Source organism: Leucopleurus acutus (genome assembly GCF_964270905.1).
Source record: "Leucopleurus acutus genome assembly, chromosome: 15".
NCBI classification, from domain to species: Eukaryota; Metazoa; Chordata; class Mammalia; order Artiodactyla; family Delphinidae; genus Leucopleurus; species Leucopleurus acutus.
The window spans coordinates 13,787,144-13,807,632 of NC_139157.1; the positions used below are offsets into that span (position 1 = coordinate 13,787,144).

At 39.0% G+C, this 20,489-nt stretch overlaps 1 protein-coding gene across 1 annotated transcript in view; it reads left to right on the top strand.

Moving 5' to 3' along the window:
* SYNE1 (spectrin repeat containing nuclear envelope protein 1) overlaps positions 1-20,489 on the top strand; it is a 464,341-nt gene that overhangs the window by 84,119 nt on the left and 359,733 nt on the right. Inside the window, exons 4-5 of the mRNA XM_082855887.1 lie at positions 10,850-10,945; positions 18,684-18,767. Coding sequence (XP_082712013.1) covers positions 10,850-10,945; positions 18,684-18,767 — 180 coding nt within the window. The remainder of the gene's footprint in view (positions 1-10,849; positions 10,946-18,683; positions 18,768-20,489) is intronic.

Sequence of the window (20,489 nt, forward strand, 5' to 3'; positions counted from 1 at the left end):
TGTGCCATGGGTTCTTTCTTTAGGTCTTTTCCAGTTCAGTTTTACTGGTATCACTAGGTATCCGGCAATCACAAATTTTAAACCCGAGGATATGTATTTAGTAATTTAAAGTAAAATGCTATAATTTTTGTATTATACAATATTTTAAGAGCTCTTTCCCCAAGAGGGAAAAGCACTTAGTAAAAGACTGCCCAATAGTTGTGCAACTAAAAGTGATGATGCGAAGTGAGGACCTGGGTTGGTCCTGGAATGAGATGGGTGATTCAGCGCTTTCCTTTGCTGAGAACTAAACCCTTCATGCTGCAGAGCTCCTTGATAGCCCTGTGATATTTATCACTAAGGGGCTCTAAGATTCTTGCAGATGTGTAGATACCTGCAGATGGAGCCATGATAGGCTGGTAATGTTTCAAGGTAGCTTTGTACTTTTCCACATCACTGATTTTGATCAAACACCCAAAGCTTCTTTCTCCTTAATTGATGTGCATGTGCTTGCCCTATTAATGCAAAGTTAAAAATGCTAAAAATAATTTTAGTACATTAACATTTTATAATTTTGGATATATAGGCATACACCTGTCCATGAAAAATGACTTTCTTTCTTTCTTCCTTTTTTTTCTTTCCTCCCTCCCTCCCTCCTTCTCTTCCTTCCTTCCTTTCCTTCCTTCCTTCTTCCTTCTTTTTCTTTTTTTCTTTTCTTTCTTCCTTTTCTTTCTTTCTTTCTTTCTTTCTTTCTTTCTTTCTTTCTTTCTTTCTTTCTTTCATGTTTGTTTATCAATAATACTCAACTGTTTCTACCTTCTTCATTTACCAGTATCAATTGATCAAAAGTTTATAAAACATCTTATATTAAATACAGTCAGGTTCCCCTGAAAATGCACACTGGCATCAATAAAGAATGCATTTATTAGGACAGGAATAAAGACGCAGATGTAGAGAATGGACTTGAGGACACGGGGAGGGGGAGAGGTAGGCTGGGACAAAGGGAGAGAGTGGCGTGGACATATATACACCACCAAATGTAAAATAGATAGCTAGTGGGAAGCAGGTGCATAGCACAGGGAGATCAGCTCGGTGTTTTGTGTCCACCTAGAGGGGTGGGATAGGGAGGGTGGGAGGGAGACGCAAGAGGGAGGGGATATGGGGATATATGTATAGCTGACTCACTTCATTATAAAGCAGAAACTAACACACCATTGTAAAGCAATTATACTCCAATAAAGATGTTAAAAAATAACTGCATTTATTTTTGGTCGCTTATGTGAATCTCATCATGGAGTGGGAGGGCACTGAAATGTACATTGTTAAGTTCAGGAGAGTGTTTACAAAGTAATAACAAAAGAGGCACACATGTCAGTTGTGCTTTATTTTGTTGCAAGTGAATGAAATTGATTTTAAATGATTTAACTAAGAAGTGAGATCTAGTAAAAAGGTACAGAGCACCTCAGGGTATGGAAGGAAATGCTGACCGGGCAGGAAAGGGTTAACTCAGCAGCCCTGGGTTGCTCAAACCCTGCACATTCCAAATAAAGACTTGCCTTTAAGAATGGTCCTTGACTGGCTTCTAGGAGATAACCTCTGGGCACTCGCAATATTCTACCTGATAGAGGTGTTTTGTATGCCTGAGGCCTGGGGCCATGCTATACTACTTGATAAAATCAATTTATCTTAATGAGTTGTAAGGTGAACACCTGTTTTTGCTGGGGATAGGGACAGGGGAAGACAAGACTGAGTAGCTGAGGTCAGTTAGGCAGGTGCCACATGCCTACATGACAGACTCCAGATAAAAGCCCGGCATCAAGGTTCAGGTGTGCTCTCCTCGTTGGCAACACTTTACACCGTTGCTGGGGAAAGTCAGCATGTCCCTGTGCACATCCACTGGAGGGAAACCAGTTACTCAGCACTGGAAGCTCTCATTTGGTTCCTCCTGGACTTTGTTCCGTGTGCCTTTTCCCTTTGCTGATTTTAATGTGTCCTTTCACTGTAATAAGCTGTAACCATGAGTATAGCAGCTTTTCTAGGTCCCCTGAGTCCATCTTGAGAGCCATCAAGCTAAGGAATGTCTTGGGGACCCCTGACACACTGATTAACCCAGGCAGGGAAAGTGGCTCTTGGGGTCTCAGCAGCAGGACCTGATGTCACTTGTCCTTAGGTCATTGCCATGTGACAACTTGGCTCCAGCCATCTTCTAGATCCAAGTAGAGAATGTGATGGGCCCAGCTCGGGTCACTCAGTTAACAAAAGATGAGGGTGTAGCACAGACATGACCACAGGGGGACATGGCGTGAGCTGGGATGATTCGTGTCTATTCCAATGTATATTTATATACATGTGCTTCTATTATTACTTTTTAGTCTTTCTTATATCCTACTATTATTTTTAGGCTTTCTTATATCCATTCATATAAAAATGGCTTTTTGTTAATAAATATTTTGTTCCTAGTAGAGTGGCAGGCACCTTAGCTGATCAGTTAATACTTTTCATATTGATGTTAAATAAAAATCACATTTATAGGTTTGTGTATTCAGAAAAAAAATGCTAATACCTATAATTTTATACTAAGCTTTCTAACAAGGTGGCTCAAAGTATAATAAACCTGGGCTCAAACCTAGTCACTTAGTAGGGGTGTGATCTAGGCTAATGGTTTGACCTCTCTGAGATTCAGATTCCTTGCTTTTAAAGAGGGGGTGATACCCCCATATGTGGTGGTTATGAATGTTGAGTGAGGTGACATGTACAATCCCTTAGCACTGAGATGTTCAACAACGTCTCATTCATTCTTTCCTACCCTTTCCATTCTCCTTTGCTTCTTCCTTTCATTTCTATTAAAACACCTATTAAATTATATATAATGTGTAAATATCTAAGCCACAAACATCTAGTACATATTGGAGCTCATATATGTAGTCTATAATAGTGACTACTTTGTCATATTTACTTTATGCACCAACATTTTCATTTCTATGTAGTTTTTTCACTTATTTATTTTCTTCCAGTTTTATAGAGACAATTGACATATAGCACTGTGTAAGTTTAAGGTGTACAGCATGATGATTTGACTTACACACATCATGATAAGTTTAGTGAACACAATAAGTTTAGTGAACATCCCTCATCTCCTATAGCTACAACATTAGACAAATAGAAAAAAATTTTTTTCCTTGTGAGAACTCTTCGGATTTACTCTCTGAACTTTCATATATAACAAACAGCAGTGTTACTGGTATTTATCGTGTGGTACATTAAATCCCTAGTACTTGTTTATCTTATAACTGGAAGTTTGTACTTTTTAACCAGCTTCATCCAATTCACCCACCCTCCCCCACCTCTGCTGCGCAGGTTCCCTCCCTCTTCCAGGCCAGCAGCTCTTCCTAGACAGCTGGACCAGAGTAGGACCCTGCCTCCTGCTGAACTGCCACAACCTTGTCCCCTGCCCGATGGCCCTGCTGGCCCATCCACAGCCCTGCCTTTAGTTGTCCTTGACCTCAGATTCTGGAGACCCGCCACAGCTGTGGGCTGCCTGAACCCTCACGAGGAGCAACAACTGCTGCTGCTCCCAGGCTCCTCCAGGGCCAAGTCCCCTTGAGAAAACAAAAAAATCTGATCTCTTTTTCTATGAGTTTGTTCATTTGTTTTTGAAGTATCATTGACCTACAGCATTGTTAGTTCCTGATATACAACATAGTGATTCCATATTTCTATACATTTCAAAATGATCACAATGATAAGTTTAGTTACTGTCACCATAAAAAGACATTACACAGTTACTGACTATATTCCTCACACTGTACATTTCATACCTATGACTCATTTATTTTGTAACTGGAAGTTTGTAGCTCTTAATCACCCTCACCTGTTTTTCTCCTGCCAACAACCCCCTTGCCTCTGGCAACTACCTGTTTTTTTTCTATATCTAGGAGTCTGTTTCTGTTTTGTTACGTTTGTTCATTTGTTTTGTTCTTTTAGATTCCACTTATAAGTGAAATCATACTTTATCTGTCTTTCTCTGTCTGACTTATTTCACTCATCATAATACCCTCTAGGTCCACCCATCATGTTGTCCTAAATGGCAAGATTTCACTCTTTTTATGGCTGAGTAATATTCCATTGTATACCACATCTTCTTTATCCATTCATCTATTGCTGGGCACAAAATGTAACAATTCTAGAATCTGTATGGAAACACAAAAGACCCCAAATAGCCCAAATAGTCCTGAGAAAGAACAACAAAGCTGAAGGCATCATACTCCCTGATTTTAAACTATACTACAAAACTACAGTAATCAAAACAGCCTGGTACTGGCACAAAAACAGACAAATAGATTAATAGAAGAGAATAGAGAGCCCATAAATGAACCCACATGTATATGGGCAGTTAATCTATGATAAAGGAGGTGAGGATATACAATGTGGAAAAGTCAGCCACTTCAGTAAATGGTGTTGAGAAAACTGGATAGCTACATGCAAAAAAAATCAAACTGGACTTCTTTCTCATATCATACACAGAAATAAATCCAAAATGGATTAAAGACTTAAATGTAAGACTTGAAACCATAAAACTTCTGGAAGAAAACATAGGCAATATGCTCTTTGACATCAGTCTTAGTAATTTTTTTTTTTTTTTGGATATGTCTCCTCAAGCAAGGGAAACAAAAGCAAAAGTAAACAAATAGGACTACATCAAACTAAAAAGCTTTTGTACAGCGAAGGAAACTAACAACACAATGAAAAGGCTGCCTACTGAATGGGAGAAGATATTTGCAAATCTGATAGTGGGTTAATGTCCAAATTATACAAAGAACTCATGCAACTCAATATCAAAAAAACAAACAAAATGCTATTGAAGAATGAGCAGAGGATCTGAATAGATATTTTCCCAGGAAAGACATACAGGTGGCCAACAGGCACATGAAAAGATGCTCAACATTGCTGATCATTGGGGAAATGCAAATCAAAACCACAATGAGATATCACCTCACACCTGTCAGAATGGCTATTATCATTTCTATATAGTTTTGAAATGTGAGAATTCCTTAAATTTTCATTTCGTGCCAAATAGTTATGCCTTTTTTCATCAAAATTATCCTCATAATCCTTTTGTCCTCAGTGTTGCAGTTGTTTGTAGGGACATAAAATCAGCATGTTGTATAGCAAACATGGTCATCCTTATATGAATGAAAATATGAAAGTAGATGGTGGATAAGATTAAACATGTATTGGTACTTATGAACTAGTAAAGTGACACAAGTTATTCACACACACACAATGTTAAAGAATGGATTATTTTTCCCCAATACAGGAAATGGTCAGTAAAAATTATGCCAAAAATATCTGTGCTTTCTTAGATTTCATAAAGTTCAGGGAGAAACATTTGATCCCATTTAAGTCCTAAGAGAAAGGGAATGAATCTCATTACGTGGCGTTAAAAGGGCTGCAAAAATAAAGGGGGAGGAGAAAAAAAACAGGAAACAAAACTCTATGAGATCTGTTCCACTCTTAAGTTAACTACCAAGGGCATTGCCAGGCATGTGCATTTTCCCTGCGTTTCTAGAGACTTTAGACCAGGCAATACTCTGACAGCCAGAATTTAGGGCTTAAACCTAGTTTGAGGAGGGTTTCTAGAAGGGAGTAGCCACAGAAGCCAAGTACCTCTTTCTCTCTCCTTTTCTCCATCTTCCTCTCCCCTCACTCAGTCAGGACATTTCACTCTTTGAGCATCTCAGATTCAGCATGCATATCTGTAGAATATCTAAATGTGATTCACAGGGCCAGGAATTTAATTCTTCCAAATACTGTGCAAAAGAAAGAGCTTATCATAATTTTATCTTAATAAAAAATAGATAGCTGAGGTCTTAAAAAGTGCCCAATAGATTTATTTCTGTCTAGTGCTTAAAACTGCAAATTCTCAAGCCGTCGGAACAAACCACATTATCTTTATTTTCCATTAACTCAGGCTCCAGTGAATTACCCTCATTTCTAACTCTTCCTTTTGGCCTCCAGCACCATGACCTGAATCCTGCCAAGTAATCAGATTGATGTTGTGAATATATATGTATATGACAAGAGAGGCATTTTAGATGAAAGGTTTTGTATTAAAACATTGTTTCAAAAAATAAATGTGATGCTGTCACAATAGTAAAGGCACTCTCTAGTTGATCATTTGCTATATGTAAACAGTACTTTATACAAAATGGGAAAGCAAAACTTGTCCAATAATTACTAGGACTTTTCTTATTCTGGTGTAATTTTTTTTTTTTTTTTTGCGGTACACGGGCCTCTCACCGTTGTGGCCTCTCCCACTGCGGAGCACAGGCTCCGGACGTGCAGGCTCAGCGGCCATAGCTCACGAGCCCAGCCGCTCCGTGGCACACGGGATCCTCCCGGACTGGGGCACGAACCGCGTCCCCAGCATCGGCAGGCAGACTCCCAACCACTGTGCCACCAGGGAAGACCTGGTGTAATTTTTGATAAAGTGTTTTGATAAATAAAGTGGTTTACACAATATTTATATTATGTACAATTGGATAGAACTTGTAGAAAAATAAAGATCATTCTCTAGTATTCACTTTTAATTAATTAATTAATTTTTATTTATTTTCAGCTGCACTGGGTCTTTGTTGCTGCCTGCGGGCTTTCTCTAGTTGCGGTGAGCAGGGGCTACTCTTTGTTGCCGTGCGCAGGCCTCTCATTGCAGTGGCTTCTCTTGTTGCGGAGCACGGGCTCTAGGCATGCGGGCTTCAGTAGTTGTGGCATGCAGGCTCAGTAGTTGTGGTGCACGGGCTTAGTTGCTCCGTGGCATGTGGGATCTTCCCGGACCAGGGCTCAAACCCGTGTACTCTGTTAAGGAAGATTCTTAACAACTGAGCCACCAGGGAAGCCTTAGTATTCACTTTTGCTAGCTCTTTGCAGGAAAGGTGGCCAGAGGCTTATTTTCTTCCTCTTTTACTGGTTGAGGTAGTAAGTCGAGAATTTATTACGTGCTAGGTTCTATAATTCAGAGTGTTGAAGATACAATAGCTGCATATTATTAATTACATAAACATTTTTATTTTAGAGAAAAATATTTTCTCCAATTTCTATTTAGTCTACTAATAGCCATCAGACTACATCTCTTTACTTTGTGTAGGAAGATACTGGCGAAAAATTTTGCAGAAGCAACTCATATTTCCTATAAAAAGAAATTTTTGCCTCGTGTCCTTATTTGTGTACATCTCTCCAAGATTCCAAAAGGTATTTGCAAACAAGCATCACATATCTGTTGAGATATCTACATGTTTACTACCAACTAGTGCTAAGCACTGTGCCTAGTATTATGTATTTAAATATATATTCAACTTCCTTGTCCTCCAGAAGTCCCATGATCTGAATTCCTGGGCATACAACTTTATAAATAACTATAATGCAATGCGGTCATTATAATCAGAACAAATGCACTTAAGACAAAATAAGTAATTTAATTCTAGTTGGAAAACTGGAAAAGATTACATAAGAGCTCAGTCATAAAAACTGACCAGGGGGCTTCCCTGGTGGCGCAGTGGTTGAGAGTCCGCCTGCCGATGCAGGGGACACGGGTTCGTGCCCCGGTCCGGGAGGATCCCACATGCCGCGGAGCGGCTGGGCCCGTGAGCCATGGCCACTGAGCCTGCGCGTCCGGAGCCTGTGCCCCGCAACGGAAGAGGCCACAACAGTGAGAGGCCCGCGTACCGAAAAAGGAAAAAAAAAAAAAAAAAAAACTGACCAGGAATTTGCTAAATGGGAAAAGAGGAAAGTGAGACTATTCTAGGCATCTCTGTTCTTGAAATAAAAACTACCTATTCTTTTTTTCCCATACACAGACTAGGAACTCATTCCTTCAACAAGTTTTTAATGAGTTCCTACTGTGAACAAGACATTCAGAAGCAAGATGCTTCTATGTGTTGTGCTGTAGTCTGTGATTGCCTAGAACCTGGAGAACATTTTTCTTTACCCATCATATATATGTACTACATTTTAAGAACCATTAATACGGGCATAGGGACTGCAAAGGTAATTTTTTTTTTTTTACAAAACTTCATTCATTCATTCAGTCAGTCAGCAGTGAATGTTGAGTGCCTGCCATGTGCTCAACAATGTTTAGGAAAGAACACTTACCTGCAAGGAAGGATTCAAGAGTCACATCTAGGGCTTCCCTGGTGGCACAGTGGTTGAGAGTCCGCCTGCCGATGCAGGGGACACGGGTTCGTGCCCCGGTCTGGGAAGATCCCACATGCCGCGGAACGGCTAGGCCCGTGAGCCATGGCTGCTGAGCCTGTGCGTCCGGAGCCTGTGCTCCACGACGGGAGAGGCCACAACAGTGAGAGGCCCACGTACCGCAAAAAAAAAAAAAAAAAAAAAAAAAGAGAGTCACATCTATCCGGACAAAATTTTGTAAAGAATGGAGGAGTCAGGATTGAGTTTGGTGAATGGCTACAGTTAGGAAGAAAGGAGAGAGAGAGAAGGAGAAGAAATCTGTGAACCAGGCAGACTGATCGAAGAAGTTTGGGGAGGAACAGCTCAAGGAGAAGTTGGTAGCAACAATATCCAGTGCAGAGGGACTGATGGGCTACTGACTTGTTCAGCGGTCAGAGCTGACCTAGAGGCCACTTCTAGGAGTGGCTAGAGGGGCAGAGAGCACGTGGACCACAAATAGGAATGCAAGAGGACACTCATGAGGGGCAGAACGGGGTCGAGAGAGAATGTTCTGCAAAGTGGTAGAGACCTGTGTACGTTTAAAGTCAGAATGGATGGATGGATGCAATCTATCGTTTTTTTTTTTTTTTTTGGTGTCCAATTTCTTGGACTCTTTATTATTTCATGAAAATTCCCTGCTTTGTTTAAGTTTTAAAATATATTTTCAGGTTAACACAATACATGAAAAATTTCATTTGTATTTGTTCACAGAATACATCACATATTTATTAACTTTTCCCCTCATTATTCCACTGTATTTGTATTATTAGGATACAAATGGACATTTTGAAAGAGAAATAGATCATATTTTTAATGATTATATACAGTTAATACAATAATTTTGATTCTTATCACATCAAATATTTTGCATTGTAAAGACTCATTTTATTCTGAATAATTTTATTTATATGCTTAGAATATAAAGTCACTATTACGTTCTTGCTGTATAAATAGTAAGCAGTGTGAATAGTGGAATTTAAAAGAGAAAGCTTGAAAATGAAAACTATTATTTTTGAACATGTATTTTGCAGCATGAGAACAAAATGTATTCAGCTGTTTGTTTTATAAAGAGAAAAAAATGCATTCACCATTAGAATTGTACCATTCAGAGACAGTAGTTCATGCAGTCATAAGAGAATATAAATGTGCCATATCAGTGGGTAGACAAAGTCCCATTTCAGTAAAACATTTGGTGATTAAATATCTCTACAAAGAACTTTCTTTCTTTCTTTCTTTCTTTCTTTCTTTCTTTCTTTCTTTCTTTCTTTCTTTCTTTCTTTCTTTCCTTCCTTCCTTCCTTCCTTCCTTCCTTCCTTCTTTCTTTTTCTTTCCTTCCTTCTTTCTTTCGTTCTTCCTTCCTTCCTTCTCTTTCTTTCTTTCTTTCTTTCTCTCTCTCTCTTTCTTTCTTTCTTCCTTCCCTCCCTCCCTCCCTTCCTTCCTTCCTTTTTCTTTCTTGATAGAAAGAAAGACAATTGAAAGTCAAGTAGACAGCATTAGGCCTTTATCATGTTCAGTGAGAATTAGAAAACTACAGAGCTTGATCCAGGTTATAAATTTTTTTTTTTTTTTTTGCCGTACGCGGGCCTCCCACTGTTGTGGCCTCTCCCGTTGCGGAGCACAGGCTCTGGACATGCAGGCTCAGCGGCCATGTCTCACAGGCCTAGCCGCTCCGCGGCATGTGGGATCTTCCCGGACCGGGGCACGAACCCGGGTCCCCTGCATTGGCAGGCGGACTCTCAACCAGTGCGCCACCAGGGAAGCCCTATAAATTTTCTAAAATTCATATTCTGTGAGAAATCTGAGGGCACCTAATTACTGTTGACCATCAACTTTGAATTCATCGCTTTTTTACTTTCTTCTGAGGCAAGAGATACAGCTAATTTTAAGATTTCATGAACTCTAGTATACTAAGTATTTTCATAATCTTCATAAAAAAACAAAAGACCCTCCATGAGTTGAAATGGGCTTTGACTATTTCTCCAGTAGTGGTGATAGATTTGCCTTGATCAGTCTGTACTCTTGTGCTTTTGATCCTTTGGGTTCAGTGCCACGCTGTGAGAGAGGTTTGCTGGATTTGCCAGCCTGTGCAACAGAACGGACGCGGCCAGCTAACCCACAGGAGGTTCAACCTGTCCCTCTGGCTGTTCTAACAATGGTCCCACAGCAGGTCACTGAGTTAACGAGGTCACCCTGGAGAGAATATTCAAGGAAATTTGGCACCTGCCTCAGCCCAGTAATGTGCTCACTCAGGGTGAAGGTATGGAGGTTGGTCCAGTTTATCTGGAGTACCACCTGTTCCCTGTTTACGTCCGTCCTGCTTTAACCTCTCTCTTATCTTTTATGTTTATAGTATCCTCTTTTCCTTCCCTTATCCCACACCATCCCACTCTTGTCAAAACTCCCTTTCTAGAAAGACACTGGTGTGTATGTGAAAGCCCAAGCATGAGTTTCTTGAATGTGAAGTTTACCTCCAAAGGGTCGTTTTTCTCTTTGCAGCCATCAAACGGTAATTGCCAACCATATCCCAAATAAAGGATTTTGGCATTTAGACATTCTTCTTCAAATTTTGCCACAGTGAGTAACAAATGTCTGACAGAGAGTAAGAGAAGTATTTTTTGCATTTATTTATTTTTTTATTTTATAGCGGAAACCCCCAATGGTGGTAGATGATCTTTTTGAAGACATGAAAGATGGTGTGAAGCTGCTCGCTCTGCTGGAGGTCCTGTCTGGGCAGAAACTGGTAAGGATGTTTTCTGTGACCAGACTTGTCAAACTGTTCCCATTTGGAATTTGGGGGCTATGGAGTTGGGAGTATAAGGGGTGCTACCCACGTGAGGGAAATTTTTTCTCTTTTGCGGTTGGTAATACACAGGAAGCACTAGTCTATCGGTCACTTCTGGGAACAAGGAATAAATTTCCTTTCTCATTCCTGCACACCTATAGTAGATTTAAAACATTATGTATAGTGGTAGTAATCCTAGAAGTAAGAGTAAAAAACTTCATCGATAATCAGTCCTGGTTAACTACTGCATCTGTACGGCATCCAGGAAGATTTGTTGGAAATTAACATCTAATGCACTTTAAGTGCTTACTTTCCATTTGGAAAGGATTGTTGGTCCATATCTGTGTATTTATATAGTTGTTGAAAATTAAGCCTTGAAATCAGCGTGGCATTTTTCATCCGCTTATGGACATTCTCTGTCATCAGTCGTTTGTAATAGGAACAGCATGTTCAGAATCATTTGTTGTTAAGCTCAATGGAACCAGCAGAGTGAAAAACAAATTGACAGTGACCTATAAAATCTATTTTTCTACATTACTCGAATGATAAAATATTTATTTCTCTCTGGCTTATGGTTTTTCATTTCAGAGTAGTAGAGAAGTAAGTAGTTTGCAAACATAGATTATTTATGTGATGTTTACCACAATTTTTAAAAGGCTCTCAGGAAATAATCTTCAGAATGTTGTGTAACACGCTAGACATGGGGTCCAAAATTGGGGGCACTTATTTTTTCTTAATCTGTTGCATCATGACAAAGAGCTACACAGTCATTATTACTTGGATAATTGATTTTTGTTTGTTTGTTTGTTTGTTTTGTGGTACGCGGGCCTCTCACTTCTGTGGCCTCTCCCGCCGCGGAGCACAGGCTCCGGACGCGCAGGACCAGCGGCCATGGCTCATGGGCCCAGCCGCTCCGCGGCATGTGGGATCCTCCCGGACCGGGGCACGAACCCGTGTCCCCTGCATCGGCAGGCAGACTCTCAACCACTGCGCCACCAGGGAAGCCCTAATTGATTTTTTAAAAAGTGTTTTTGCCTGATCATAAATTTCCAGTTCATTTCTTGTGGGGAGCCTTCACCATAGCTTTTGTAACAGAGTTGTTTCTGGGAAGATACAAACTGATAATAATAATTTTGTGTAAGTCATTATCTACTTGAATTCATAGTATAGCAGATGCTTTTGGTGCCCCCAGCGCCATCTCAGATCACCTCTGATTCCAGTAGCCGCAGGAGTGGACGTGATCCACACCCTCCATCAGCATCTCAACTCAAGCACTGGCAGCCCGTCTCTGGGTTTCTGCCCTCAGGGCTTTTGTCAAAGCTGCAAGTTGCGTACAAGGCAGCCCTGAAGTGTGGGAGAGTTAATGGTCCCAAACGGGATGGGAGTCTGAATAAAAATTCCAGCCTGGCTTTTGTAGGAGGGATGATTCCAAGGTTTATTTCACACATGAGGTAGAGTGCCCCATTGGATCCCCAGCAGAACTGAGCCGTGGTTGCCCATTGTGGAGACCCTTAATAGCACATCGTACTATTATTGATTATTATTTATTGATTTTTCCTCCTTCCCTGTCTCACTCTCCATGCATCCTCACTCCTGCTACCTGGGATCACCTCCTCGGTCACCTGCATGTACCCCTGTTCTTATCTCAGGCTCCACATTGGGAGAGATCAAAGAAGACACATATGAAAAGCCAGTTTGGAATAAACAGATATATGCATGAGCTAAATAAACTGGATTAACATTAGGATGTGGGAGTCATCGACCTGAAATATATACTCCCTTGGTGGCCTGTTGTAACTGGCTATCTTCATATACCCTCCTGAATTAAGCTATTTACTTGAATTGAAGGAACCTTCATTACAATTCAAATGGGTATTTAAGAAGCCTGTCATTCTAAGTGTCATTATGATTCTGCCATTGTACTCGGCCAACGGTATACAGAAACCTCAATGGGCATTACCTGCCAAGTTAAGTGATTCTAGAAAGAGCGTATATTTTGATACAAGAATCCTACTTCTGTTTAAGTGCCCTACTCATTTAGATGTGTTTACAATGATAGGATCTGGAAGCTAGAAGCAATTTCAGAAAGAATCTCAATATTCTCATTTAAGAGGCAGAAAAACTGAGACACAGAAGGACAGTTTCTGATTTAACCTTTATTATTTATTTTTACTGAGCCCTTCAAGATTCTGAATTATATAAAATGAAATTACTCTGAAATTATAAATAAACCATCGCAATGGTTATTTAAATTTTGTACATGTAGACATTTTGGTTCAGGACCACATTAAGATGAAAAGCATCATTTAAAGGACTGAGTATCCTAGGCATTCTTGTAGAGCTTTCAAAGAGAGAATGTGAACAGAAGCATTTCCCTCAGGAACATTAGCAATGTTTGGGAAATCTCATACGTACAACTCTATTAAAGAGTAGTATACTTTAACATCATGATTCACATAGCCCAGGACTGACTTTGACCATGATCATCTGGGAAATTCAGCCAAATACCTTAGTATTCCCTTTACCACCAGCATCTCAAGGTAAGGGAGGACTCTCAGTATCTTAGTTTCTTTTAATAACCTATTGTGACTCTCTTGTCTATGATTTTATTTCGGATGCTAGGGAGTTTTAAGTTTTTATGATTATTATTGGATTTCTCTGTGCCCTTTGATTATTATTTGTAGAACGTTTACTCTTTGAATGGATCGGTGATTATATATCTTTAATCACACATAAAGATAGGAATACTAAATTCAATTTTATACTTAGGATTTTTTTTAAGAATGTGAAGAATTCCATAGAAAAATTAAAAATAATAGAAGCAATATGAATAGAGCTTAAGGACTGCAGAGAAATTCATTTCTTATCTATTTTGTTAACTTCTGTATAGTATTATTAAAGACTCCTTAACACTCTGCGTTCAAGAGGAGCCTAAAAGGGCTTCCCTGGTGGTGCAGTGGTTGAGAGTCTGCCTGCCGATGCTGGGGACACGGGTTCGTGCCCCGGTCCGGGAAGATCCCACATGCTGCGGAGCGGCTGGGTCCGTGAGCCATGGCCGCTGGGCCTGCGCGTCCAGAGCCTGTGCTCTGCAACGGGAGAGGCCACAACAGTGAGAGGCCTGCGTACCGCAAAAAAAAAAGAGAGGAGCCTAAAAATCCACTTAAAAGTACACATGGGCATTCTTAGGAAATTGAAGGCCCCTGCATGTTCACCAGGTAACTTTGTTAAACATCAATCATATATTGAGAGTAGAACTCAAGTCTGCCGCTGGGTTTGGCATTATCTTTTGACTGTTCAGCTAACATATCTGGAGTCTCTATTATGGATAAGGCACTGCCTTTGCCCTCTAAGGAGAACAAAGATGAATGAAGTATGGTTGGTGCCCTCAAAGAGCTTGTAGCCTGTTAGGGAGGATCACTGTATTAACTAGGGTAGGTCAGTTGTGTTAAAATAGATGCAAATATGGGGTAGAACTATACAATAGATGTTTATACCTTGCTCTTTTAGCCAGGATACAGCCAAAGAAGAAAAGCAGAGAAAAGGTATTTGCTTTACTAGATATCAGGTCTTACAGTGAAGCTTTATCACATAAGATAGTGTGGTGTTAATACAGGGATGGGCATATTGACTAATGCAATAGAGTTGAGAAACAGACCAAGGCATGAATGGAAATTTAGTTTATGTCAGAGGTGGATGTCAGATCTGGGAAGGAAAGATGGTTCAATAAATGGAAGAGCAAGAAAAAGGTATGGTTGGATCCCTATCTCTTGGCCTCTATAGAAATCAAATATACATGGATAAAGGCCCTAATGGCAAAAATACTTTAAACTCTGAGAAAATATAGGCGAATATCTCTGAGACATCAGGACAGGGAAAAAAATAAGGCAAAAAATATTAACTATAAAAGATTGTTACCTTTAACTATTTTAAAATTCAAAACAGTTTTTAATCAAAAAACTTTAAAGAAAGTGACAAAAAAGTTAAAAATTGGTCAAAGATATTCACAATACAGGTTAAAAAAGGATTAAGAAAGGATTATATCAAGAATATATGAGGTACATCTTCAAAACAATGAGTACAAACAACCCAAGAAAACTGGACAGCTACATGTAAAAGAATGAAATTAGAACACTCCCTAACACCATACACAAAAATAAGCTCAAAATAGATTAAAGACCTAAACGTAAGGCTGGACACTATATAACTCTTAGAGGAAAACATAGGCACAACACTCTTTGACATAAATCTCAGCAAGATCTTTTTTGACCCACTTCCTAGAGTAATGGAAATAAAAACAAAAATAAACAAATGGAGGAACCTCCCCATACTGTTCTCCATTTACATTCCCACCAACAGTGCAAGAGGGTTCCCTTTTCTCCACATCCTCTCCAGCATTTACTGTTTGCAGATTTTTTGATGATGGCCATTCTGACCAGTACGAGGTGATATGTCACTGTAGTTTTGATTTGCATTTCTCTAATGATTAGTAATGTTGAGCATCTTTTCAGGTGTTTGTTGGCAATCTGTATACCTTCTTTGGAGAAAAGTCTATTTAGGTCTTCTGCCCATTTTTGGATTGGGTTGTTTGTTTTTTTGATATTGAGCTGCATGAGCTGCTTGTATATTTTGGAGATTAATCCTTTGTCAGTTGCTTCGTTTGCAAATATTTTCTCCCATTCTGAGGGTTGTCTTTTCATCTTGTTTATGGTTTCCTTTGCTGTGCAGAAACCCTGAGAAAACCATAATTCAAAAAGAGTCATGTACCACAATGTTCATTGCAGCACTATTTAATAGCCAGGACATGGAAGCAACCTAAGTGTCCATCGACAGATGAATGGATAAAGAAGATGTGGCACATATATACAATGGAATATTACTCAGCCATAAAAAGAAATGAAATTGAGTTATTTGTAGTGAGGTGGATGTACCTAGAGTCTGTCATACAGAGTGAAGTAAGTCAGAAAGAGAAAAACACCGTATGCTAACACGTAGATATGGAATCTAAAAAAAGAAAGAAAGCTTCTGAAGAACCTAGGGGTAGGACAAGAATAAAGACGCAGACTTAGAGAATGGACTTGAGGACATGGGGAGGATGAAGGGTAAGCTGAGACGAAGTGGGAGAGTGGCATTGACATATATACACTACCAAATATAAAATAGATAGCTAGTGGGAAGCAGCCGCATAGCACAGGGAGATCAGCTCAGTGCTTTGTGACCACCTAGAGGGGGGGGACAGGGAGGGAGGGAGAGAGGGAGACGCAAGAGGGAGGGGATATGAGGATATATGTATACGTATAGCTCATTCACTTTGTTATACAGCAGCAACTAACATAACAATGTAAAGCAATTATACTCCAATAAAGATGTTTAAAAATAAATAAATAAGTAAACAAATGGAACATAATGAAACTTAAAAGCTTTTGCACATATTGCGTAATATCACTTATATGTGGAATCTAGAAAAATGGTACAGATGAACTTATTTGCAAAGCAGAAATAGAGACACAGATGTAGAGAACAAGCATATGGTTACCAAGGCATGGCCAGTGGTGGGATGAATTGGGAGATTGGGATTGACATATATACACTACTATGTATAAAACAGATAACTAATGAGAACCTACTGTATAGCACAGGGAACTCTACTCAGTGCTCTGTGGTGACCTAAATGGGAAGGAAATCCAAAAAAGAGGGGATATATGTATACGTAGAGCTGATTCACTTTGCTGTACAGCAGAAACAAACACAACATTGTAGAGCAACTATACTCCAATAAAAATAAAAAGAAAAAGAAACAGACTTGCCAAAGAACAGAGGATGAGATGTTCACACCGTTGTTGAGCAGGGCAGTGCAAATGAAGACCACCATGAAAGACCATGTTACATACATTCAACTGAAAATAATTTTTTAAAGATAACTATCAAAATCAAGTGTTGGACAAAACGTGTATCCACAGGATTATTCTTGTATTGCTGATAAGAGTGAGTAGTACAAACACTTTGGAAAAGTTAGATTAGAAGTTCAAAAGTCACATTCCCCCTGACTCAGCAATTCCACTGTTAGGTATACATCCTATCAGCACAGGTCACATAGGAATAACCTGGAAATAATTCAGATTCACATCAGAAGGAGAGTAAATAAATGGCACAGTATATGGCTGTCAAAATGAATGAAATACAGTGACAGGAAACAATATGGATGAATGTTAGCAATCTTATTATGTGGAAAAGTAAGTATCAAAAGATTAATACAGTGATATTCTTTATATAAGAGCTAAGAACTGAAATATTCTTTTTAAGAATGCAATAAATGAAATGAATGTGTGTAAAAGGGAAAACATTGGACTGGGTTTATTGTGATGGTTGCCATAGTGTAGGACTTCAGCGGGATGGAATGAACGGTAATATTGAGGGATGTGGCTTTTGTGCTTAATTTCTGGGTTGTGGCTTTGTTTTAGTTGTGGGTTCCTAGGTGCTTTTTCCATTATAAAAGATAATTAATCGAATAACTAAATAAGAGGGCCATGCAAGAAAAGGATAAACATTTTAAAAGTATATTTTCTATTTAAATATTTGTTTAAAATGATGTCATAAAAAATTACCTGTTACACTTTTAACTGAAAATGAAAAGATACTTAGTTTTGAGCTCTAATGGGAGATTGTTTAGAGTTCTAGTGCCACAGAGAAGAGACCAGTCTATCAGCTCTGCAATCATGGACCTGTTATCCTCTTAGGTCTCATAAATGTAATGCTATCTACTTCACTGAAATTATTTTGAGTTTTAAAATGAACAGTGTAGCACTTACTGTTTTATTCTATTTATTAAATTATTTATTAATTTATTATATTTTGCTGAATCAAACACAAGTAACTTAGTATCCTTGTACCAGAACATACTATTTTGCGAAGAACATTTTCATTCTTGCACTCCTCCTTTTTAACCTTGGCTCATATGCGCCATGCTTTTTGGTCCTTCAAACAGAGAAACGCCAGTAATACTGTCAGCAACTTTCATGTTAGTATGACTGAAAAAAAATGTGAGTGACCAAGAATACTTTTTTTAAGACTTTATTTAATTTATTTTTTTATGTTTTTGCGGTACGCGGGCTTCTCACGGTTGTGGCCTCTCCCGTTGCGGAGCAGAGGCTCCGGGCGCGCAGGCTCAGCGGCCATGGCTCACGGGCCCAGCTGCTCCGCGGCATGTGGGATCTTCCCGGACCGGGGCACGAACCCGGCAGGCGGACTCTCAACCACTGCGCCACCAGGGAAGCCCAAGACTTTATTTTTTAGAGAAGTTTTAAGTTTATGACAAAATTGAGAGGCAAGGAGAGATTTCCTGCCCTTCCTCCACACACACCAAGAGCACTTTTTATAAAAATACTTCCTAACTTGCAGGAATAACAGTCTTAGTAGACAACATAGGAATTTTGTGAATTCCAACCTTAAGCATACAGAAACCTTAAGGGTAAGTGCATTCAGAAGCTGAGAATGAATGTATTTATTGAGTAAATTATACACCTTCCAAGTGCTGTGGGGATAACGCTCCTCTATGTATCTGCTAACCTTTATAGAAATTGAGTATGTTGACTGTTCTTGAACATTCTTCAAGTATATTTTGAATCCACTTAAATAGAGTTTATAACTGTCTTTTTAATGTGTGCATTTTTACTTATTCCTGTCCTTCCCCCTTTTATAGCCGTGTGAACAAGGACGCCGGATGAAGCGAATCCATGCTGTGGCGAATATTGGCACAGCACTCAAGTTCCTGGAAGGAAGGAAGGTAAGAGGGAAACAAAAACAAAACACTTCAAGAAGAAAGCGTGGACATACTAATATTTTCATTGTTGATTGTTGGGTAAAAACACTGCATGCAATCTATACAACATATATGTGCAATATTATTGTAAAATCATTTTAGACTTACAGAAGAGTGGCAAAAAAAAAAAAGGTACAGAGATTTCATGTCTGTACTTCAGCCAGCTCCCTCTAATGTGAGGGACTTATTTGTACATAGTACATATATGTAACATACTACAACTACCAAATAAGGAAATTAAAATTGGTATGATACTGTTAAGTAAAGCATAGAAATTAATCTAATTTCATCATTTTTTCAACAGTGTCTTATTTCTGTTCCAGGATCCAATCCAATAACATGCTTGCATTTTAATTGTTGTGGCTCCTTTGTCTTTTCCATTCTATGACCTTGTCTTTCTGTGTCTTTCATGACCTTAATGATAACCGCTAGGCAGTTATTTTTCATAATATCTCTCAGTTTGGTTTGTGTGATGTTCTCCCATGATTAGATTGAGGTTATACATTTTTGGCAAGAATTCTGAGGAAGTGATGTATTCTTCTCAGTGAATCAGTTTAGTGGATATAGATAGGATTCTGACTTGTCTTATTGCTGGTGATGCTAACCTCAACCGCTTGATTAAGTCATCTGCTGAGTTTTTTTTTATGGTAAAACTACTACTTTTCCATTTATAATTCAGAAATAACTTAGGGGGGAGGTAATTGAGATTATGCTAATATTCTGCTCCTTGCTCACTGATTTTAGCATCAGTTGCCTTCAGTAATTACTTCTGTGCTCTTTGCCTAATGATGATTTTGTTTTTCCCTCGTTTCTTTTATACTTACTAATTGGAATCGTTATGTAAGAAAAAGATGACCTTTCCTCCCCATTTATTTATTCAATTCCTTCTTTATTTCATTATGGACTCATGGATATTTATTTTATTCTATAGTTATAATCCCATATGACTACTATTATTGTTATTATTGTTATTATTTTGTTGCTCAGATTGTTCTAGCTTTGTCCATTAAGAGCTCCTTCCAGCTGGCTCCTGTGCTCTTTTGACATGGCCCCATCCTTTTTCAATCATTTCCTTATCTTCTGGAGCTACAGATTTTCCAGGTTTATGTTTTCCTTACCCCAATCCTAGAATCCACCACTTCTCTAAGGAGGCTTTGTTCCTTTCATTAGTGAATGGCATTTAGAAACCAAGATTTGGGTGCTAGGTGTGCTCATGGCTACTGAGGTTTCATTGCCCTCTCAATATACAGATCTAGATGTTTGTATGTTTACTAATCTGGGTATACACACATATCTATATTTCTCTCCCTTCCAGCTCTCTCTCTCTCTCTCTCTCTTTCTATATAGCTTCTTCTATTATGTGTGCATGTAAACCTTTACTTCAAATTGATACTTCTGATTTCAGTCCAATACCACAAGGTCCATTGCATGATGATTTCTTTCTGTTTTCTCTGGCAGTGAGAAACCTGGCTCTCATCTACAATATATTGTCTTCTTTTTCATCTCTAGTGTATACACATAAAGTAGTTTCAGAATTGCTAACCCACATCTTTGTGAGAAACATATTGACTAACTGGAGAACAGTATTTGTGTACAGTTCTTTCGGTCTTCAGCATTACAATATCCTGTCAAGAGAATGTTGTCCAGATTTACCTAGGTCACTTCTGTTCTCCCATCCTTTCAGTG